Source organism: Miscanthus floridulus, chromosome 1 (assembly GCF_019320115.1).
Source record: "Miscanthus floridulus cultivar M001 chromosome 1, ASM1932011v1, whole genome shotgun sequence".
Classification (NCBI taxonomy): domain Eukaryota; kingdom Viridiplantae; phylum Streptophyta; class Magnoliopsida; order Poales; family Poaceae; genus Miscanthus; species Miscanthus floridulus.
This window is the reverse complement of record NC_089580.1, coordinates 122762705-122770679: the sequence shown is the minus strand read 5'-3', so window position 1 is coordinate 122770679 and position 7975 is coordinate 122762705. Positions and strand designations below refer to the sequence as shown.

Genomic DNA, 7975 nt, shown 5'->3' with positions numbered 1-7975 from the left:
GATAAGCTCATTCCAGCCACTGCACACTTTGCGTGCGTGCGTAAAATGATCGGCCGGGTGAGCGAGTCGTCGACTGCTTTGCTTGTCCACGGAAAAAGGCAAGGGCGACAGCGTTGGAATCGGATCCTATTCCATTCCATTTCCCGGCTTCAGCCAGCCAAGCCAACCACTCGATCGTCCTCGCCGCAGCTCCGTGGGCCCCCGGCAGCCGCTACCGCTAGAAGAGGCCCACGCGAGCGGACAACCAGCCCGAGCCCGCCACGAGTCACCAAACAAAGGAGCGCCTCTTCCTTTTCTCGAGCCAAAAATCACACGCCAGCGAAGTGAGTTTTTTTTTTCCAACATCACGCCACTGGATTGTGTTGTATTGCCTTGCTCACCAAAAAAACGCCACCTGTATTTTACTGGCTACGAATGGTCCAACTCAAACCTGCAAATCACACGTTCCCTCGTAGATAGATAGTAAAATAAAATGGTGAATGGAGATCCTTCTAATAATAAAAAAATCATGGTTTGAGGTGTTTGATTGGTTAGAGTACATTATTTCAAAAGATGCAACATTTTGCTTGTATTGCTATCTTTTGTTTGAGCTGACAGATCCAAAAAAAAAAAATGGAGTAATGTCTTTGCAAAGTCTAGGTATAACAACTGGAAGGAGGCTATACACAATATTGCAAGGCTTAAGTGCGAAGACTTTATGAAGCAAAGAACAAGTATGCCTTAGCGAACTAAGTGTACCCTAGCTAGCTAGGTTTCTTATGGTGCAACCTGCTTATCGGGCTCCAACTCCTTAACTTGACTTGGGTGCCCGCATTCCCTTTGAATTATTCTAGGATTAGCGGCGCTATTATTTTAGTGTTAGGCGACATATCTATCGATAGCGAGGTGCCTGTGGTGGCTTTATCAATATCGAGATCTGTCGGTCCACTAAATGTTACTTGGCTTGATAAGGGTAAATTTAGAGAGATGATTAATTGCTATAAAGACAAGAGAGGGAAGGTGGATACTACATATGAGAAAGGTTTTTGCACGGTGTAAAATAGTATCTCAAAGGTTTTGCACGGTGTAAAAAATATCTCATCATATTCAAAGGACCTCACATCGAGTCAAAACCGTGATTTTGGATGAGATTGGAGATAGGAACATCTCTGTGTTTATTGATGAGTCTTGAGATATCTCCGTAAAGGAGCAGATGTAGTGATTTTAAGATCAAAGGTTTGCATTTTATTTATGCTAGTATAATTTTATATATTTTGTAGTGACAAGTAATGACATTGGATAAATTATCATGTACTTTGATTGTGAATGATCAAGGAAAGCTTAAGGAAATGTTGCTTGGATTTCATCAAGTGGAAAAAATGTATATCTATTGCACTGAAAGAAGCTTTTGAACATGAGAGGTGAATTTAGTGGTGTGCAAAAATTTATTCCAGGTGAAAATCCTTATGCTTTTTCTATGAACATTGTTTCGCCCATCAGTTGTAGTTAGTGGTTGTTACGATTGCACCTATTGCTCGACAATTTGCAGGTTTCCTTAACTATATCCCTTTGATAGTGAATACTATGGGCTGCATCTTGATTAGAAAGGATATCTTACTTGCATCATGTTTTGTTAGATTGGGAAAAGTAGAGAAAGATGATATTAACACTGGAACAGGACTAAAGCAAGAAAGTAGCCTTGCTAGTCCTGTAGAGAGGCTATATGTAGGTGCTTGAGATTGTAGAGCAAGACTCTGTTAAACCAACATTAAATGGTGGAGCATATGGTCTATAATTGGTAAAATGGATAGTTTTGATTTTGTATCCATGTTGCATTTGATGATTGACTTATTGAGCATTACATGCTTTGGAAAGGAAGGAACAAAACAATGTTGAAGCAATGATTTTGATCATGGATAAGAAAGGAAAATTGTGGGATGTGAAGTCCTTCTGCGATAGGAATGAGATTTAAAGTTCCAAAAATGGACAAAGAAGAAATACTAGAGGGACATCTACATGTAGAAGATAAAAGGGTGACAAGTATGCATTTCTACGATGTTTGGTAATTTATTGGTGCCATCGATTCAATTTTTCTATATTTAATTAGCCAATTTAGAAAGTTGTTGGAGTGTATTTTTGTATCAAAATATTTATTCCTAATAATTAGGAAGGATATAAACAGTCTTTTGAAGTCGCTTTTACGAAGTAAAGTGACTTAATGAATGCTTAATTATGAAGTATTGTCCTCGAAAGCTCTAAATTCTTGAGGAAATTCCCTCGAGTAATTTCAAGCTAAACCAAATCATCTTGTCTCCTGCAGCATATACATAGAGCCATTGACGTTTGCTTAATTGTCGTTGTACCATAACTTTACAAGTTTGGTTTCTCCTGCAGCATATACATATATATACTCGCTCACCACTCCTTTATTCTCCGGGGAACGATCTCTAGATATTTTGTAAAAAAAACAAAAAACTTTGGGCCCCAGAAATCTCAATTGTGAAAAATCTAACACTGCCTCTGCTAAAACATTTGCAATTTGTTGTATAATGATACTAATAAAAAAAGATTAGTCACACAAGAATCCAACGTAACGCCTGGTCCACTCCCAGGTCCCAGTCCCATCCCTCCTCTCTATCCCTATCCGTCCCCCTCCTGGACAAATTAGCCGGCACAAGTATAAATGTAAATGGCAAGCCGCCACCGGCAGCGCCGCGACCGGACAAAACCACACATATAAGCCACGGCCCACGGACAAGCCCGCCGCAACAGCGCGGCGCCCTCCTCCTTCACCCGCGCCACCACACCAGCAGGAGCCTGGAGGAGAGCGCGCGGGCGGGTGGGGCAAGTACACGTTGATGGCATCAACCGCCATCCCGCCGCCGCCTACGGCGGTGCCGGAACGGAGACTGCCGCTGGTGCCGCGGCTGGCGGACGATGGCGGCGGGGGCGGAAGGGGCGACGACGCGCGGGGGAGTAGTGCAGGAGGGAGCGTGGCGGGCATCTCGCCGAGCATCCTCATCATCGCGGTCATCGTGGTGGTGATGCTGCTCGCGTCGCTGTGCATCCACTACTTCATCCGCCACCTCTGCCGCCACGTGGGCCCAGCGGGGTCCTCCGCTTCGTCCCGGCAGGCGCCGCCGCTCCCGCTCGTGGCGCGCCCCGCGGCGGGGGCGTCCGTGGCGCCCGCCGACGGCCAGGAGGGGGGAGGAGGAGGGAAGGCGGCGGCCGCGGCGGAGGCGGAGGCGGAGCGGCTCATCGCGCGCCTGCCGCTGTTCACGCTGTACTCGTCGCTGGCCTCGGTGCCCAAGTCGTCGAGCGACTGCGCCGTGTGCCAGAGCGCATTCCGCGACGACGACGAGCTCCGCCTCCTGCCCGCCTGCCGGCACGCCTTCCACTCCCGCTGCGTGGACCCGTGGCTGCGCGCCAACCCGTCCTGCCCGCTGTGCCGCGCCTCCATCGCGCTGCCCCACCCGCCGCTCACGGACCTCCTCCGCGTGGAGCTCGGCAGCGTCAGCAGCCGCCGCTCCAACCCGGACGCTGCGGCTGCCGCCGTCCGCGCGTACCCGCTCCCCGGTGGCCTCCCCAACTCGGCGTCGTCAGAGTACCTCGTCGAGGAGGAGCTCCAGGTCGTGCTCAAACCGAGCCCGCGCGCAGCCGCCGCCGGTTCCAGCGACCCGCCAAGCCAGCAGCCGCATCAGCATCAGCAGCAGCAGCAGCAGCACCAGCTCGCCGCGGTGGAGCGCGGGCAGCCGTCGTCCGTGGGCCTGACCCCTACGGCATCGTTCAGGTCGACGGCGGAGCGGTGGAGCAGCAGGTGGAGCAACCGGTGGAGCAGCGGGCGCTGGAGCAGCCGGTACGACGCCGGGACCGTGACGGCCGCGGCCACGGCGGAGTGGTGGTGGGACATGGACGGCGGCGTGGCCCCCGCGACCCGGCGGAGGGAGGCGGACGACGGCAGCGCGTCGTTCTACGGGTTCGTGCGGTGGCTCACCGGGGCATACTAGTAAATACGGTCGTACGGTGCTAGCATAGTACTCCAGCATCCATGGAAAGCGGAGGAAACTTGCTTCGCCCCTGCGGCGGCGGCGGCGGCCGGCGACGAGCGGTGTTCCCGAAAGGCCCTCCTCGTCGTCTTCGTGAAACGAATCGAAATGAACTGGGAGTGCCTGTCTGTCCGGCTCTTCTTTTCGGCATGCGAGCGTCGAATTTTTATTTTGCTTATTTTTTGTTTTGGTTCTGGGGCGGGCCGGGTGGATTTCGAGGACGGAGGAGATGCCCCGTTCGCGGGTTTCAAAACTGCTTCCGAATTGGAGAATGTCGGCGGGAAGAATGAGGACGAATGACTCTTAGGCAGAAGATGCACAGCAGTCTCGGCCACTCGAAAGAAAATGGTAGAAATTTGGGGGGCTTTTGCTGCATTTTGATTTGGGTTGATTTGTGGTACTCATCATTTGTGTACGTACAGTATGTATGCATGTACTAGTAGCGTGGATTGGCCATTTTTGCATAGCAAATAAATTAGCAAATGTCGTAGGAGACGCCCTACTCCATCACCTATGTTTATCTCAATTCTCATGCTATGGTGGCGCACATTTACGAAGGTTGATGAGTTGATGCACAATGAACGGGTGCATCTCAATCACATCCTGTGCTTGTCATACGAGTAGGGAGTTGAAGGGTGTGCAATTCTACTAGAGCACTGTGCAAAGAGTGTACTCCTACATACAGCAGCACTGTGCAAAGAAAGAGTGCACCAGCAGAGAATGCAATGCACATGGGATAGAGTAGAGGAGGTTAGGATATGATGGACCAAGATTGCTGGTCCATGAGATTACGCACAAGCCTACAAGAACTCCCTCTCAGTCCCCACTGGAAAAGGACTCCACTGTCCCATTGCATCGTACTGGCCCATGGCCTGGCCGCCTAGCCGCTAACAATACTATTGGCTCCGCGCGCTTCGCTATCCCAATTAACATAATTAGAAAGGGCATCGTTTTGACTGTACGCGCGCTCTGGCTTGACCTGCCTTGTCCCTCACTCGTCCTTTGCCACTGTGGATGGGAGTGAAGCTGGAGTGGACGAGAGGGAGGAGAGGGAGTGTCGCTTTTGGTGGTGGAAGCCTTTGTCCTTGCTCTGAACCTCTCAACTGTACCTACTGCATGCTTCAGCCAAGGGGGTTTTGCCATGCATGTGGTACGGCATTGCCTGGCTTGGCTACCTTGTGAAAGCAAGTGTTGTTTCGCATGCATTGGCCCTCCCTGCCTGCCATGCCAATGCTCTCTTCTTTCTTGTGTGAGCTGTTGGAGGCCGTTCCCCTTATCGATTGGCTACTAAGCCATGATCGAAAGTACTGTTGAGAGAAAAAATAACACACACACACACCCCAGCACTGCAGCGAACAGAAGATGCATGGCAAGGGTGAGACGAGACTGGCAGAGCACCAAGCAAGCACCGTACTAGCGAGCGAGCTACTCCACTCCTTCCTATAGCTACGAGCACTGACCGTGACCGAGTGACTGATGTCTTGAATTTGTTTTTCTCAAGGCCAAGGGGGACAAGGGCAAGAGACAAGGCCAAAAAAGCAAAAGGCCTGCTTCTGGACTCTGCAATTTCCTCCTTTCTCTCCTTTTCCTTTCTCTTTTCTTTTCAATTTTAACTTTCCTTTCGTTTCAGCTGATCCATCCATATATACGACGGTCTCCCCCCGGGCTTTATAAGTTTGAGCTAAATTTTCGTGACCCACGCAGCCATGCTGCTGGAGCTCAGTGATTAAGTCGAGTCAAGTCAAAAATATTTGACGACGTCGATGCATGATGAACGTACTACACCAACTGTTGTGACCATTGACCGCTCACAAACACTGGATGCAACTCTGCTGCACACAGGGTCCCTTTTTCTTCTCCCATGCATGCATGGCCTGCCTGACGAGCTGTTTGCGGCTCAAGTCTGTACATGTGGAGACAGTGCAGTGGACCAGAACTGATGCTTGCGCGACGGTAAAATCAAAAGGAAAGGAGCTCGAGAGATTTACTAGTATTTTTGCTCTTGCGAGAACTTTACCTCAGCATCGCATGCGCGCGAGATGCCTGGTGCCGGGGAACACCAGCAGCGCACCTCAGTGGACATGGAAGACTGCTCCTATCTTCTTCTGTCGGACAGCAAAAATTCAACGGGGCAAATCACAAATCACCTCAGTTTTAGGCATTATTAGAGTGGTAGTGGGACACCTGTCGCCAACCAAACCCCGTGGGCCGTGGTTAAAAGCCGACGAACACAGCCACTTCTCGCTAGCTAGTGATCGTGCTAAGTTTTACAGTACCCTACCACACGATTCTGTCTTTCTTTAGCTCCAGCTTAGATGTGGTTATTGGTAGTTCTCGGCAGGGGCGGTAATGAGGACACCTCTAGCATCAACTCCTCTCCACCTCCTAATGAAACTATATCTGATATAGTGGGTCCAATTACAAGGAGTAGAGCTAAGCAACTGGAGAAGGAAATGTATTCTCAGGCCAACGCTAACCTTGTGTTAAATAATCAGATTATTTTGGATGATCATATGCTTTTGAGTACTTGTTTTAATGTTATTAGGAATGATGGAGTGCATGAACGGGCATGGGATGATGATGGTTCCTGCCCTCCAAATATATGGACTAAGGAGCCTGGATGTGCATAGAGAGGATGGACCATTCAGCTACCAAGCAGATCAATTGTGGATATGCAAAACAATTAATTCCTAAGTTTAGGAAGGCAGTTAGCAACCAGGCTATTGTTTCACCACACGCAGAAGCATGCAGATGAATACCAACCATCCAAAGAGCTCCATAAGGCCACGCTATTAATAGGAGTGCTACAACTTCATACTGCATGTTCTCATTTATTTTCTTTAATCTGAACTGAAGACTCCACTAGTGTTATATATATCCATGTAATAGATGACGTGAGGGACTTTTTGGGACTGCCAATTCAGAAATACAAACTCTTTGAGTTCTTCTTTCCACGTGAGTCTTGAGAGACTTGCAAACTTGTTCTTTCGATTCCTAAGGGAGTTGTAGAACGTCGAACTGCGGTTCATCCAGTTTGTGCCTTCATATCTTTATGGTGTGATTGCGTGGGCTGGCTTCGTCGGTACGTGGAAGGGTGATTGTCTCGGTAGTTCGTCGCGTGTGCAGACTCACGGTGCACTACCTCTTCGCCAGATCACGTAGCGATAGTTATCAAGTTCGCGGATCCTTTGAGAAGATTGGGCCACAACTACTCGTCACACGTGATCCACGGGCGTGTGCATATCATCTGGTACCGGAGCCTCAGTTTACTCGGTAGGATTGTTCTTATTTTGGTAGGATAGATTTTTATATACCTACAACCCACAAACAGCCCAAAAATATATATATATACACACCTATAGCCTCTCTTTTGCTTATCGAGTTTTCAATCCTGTGAGACTTGTCTAGTTGCTGTTTCCTCTTGGTCTGAATTCTCCTGCTCTGAATTTCATTTTTTTCCATCTTTCTCCATTTTTTCTGACTTTTACCTTTGATCTATTCTTCTTCTCTCTAAAACGTGTACACACACAAAAAAAAACCCACCCATCCCACCCTTGATTGCTTCCAAATTAGCCTAATAATCGACACCGACACTTTGTTTGTCATTCTGCGCCACCCTTATTGAAAGTAGTATGCTGTTTGTCAAGAGGTTCTAAAAAACAAAAACAGAGTAAAAAGAAAGAGCAAAAAAAGAAGAAGAGTGTTTCTGTTAAAAAAAGAGACGTATGAGTATTTGCAAGAAAAAAGGGGATTGAGCTGCAGTTCGATTGGTGCCAATTGTTTCCTTCAGTCCACTTTTTTTTACCTTTCTCCTTTACTTTCCACTTGTTTTTCTTTGTGCTCAGCAACTAAGACTCGTGTTTCTCATTTGGATTATTACTCGATTTTGCATCCCTACTTTTCAGTGCACTACACTCATATTTTACCCCACCAAACTCCACTCAAAGCAT

General features: G+C 48.5%; 1 protein-coding gene across 1 annotated transcript; it reads left to right on the top strand.

The window, feature by feature from the left end:
• The first annotated feature begins 2678 nt into the window (after positions 1 to 2678).
• Positions 2679 to 4580, top strand: LOC136492527 (E3 ubiquitin-protein ligase Os03g0188200-like). The gene has a single exon (XM_066488512.1). The coding sequence runs from the start codon at positions 2838 to 2840 to the stop codon at positions 3984 to 3986; it is 1149 nt and encodes a 382-aa protein (XP_066344609.1). The 5' UTR covers positions 2679 to 2837; the 3' UTR covers positions 3987 to 4580.
• The last annotated feature ends 3395 nt before the right edge of the window (positions 4581 to 7975 follow it).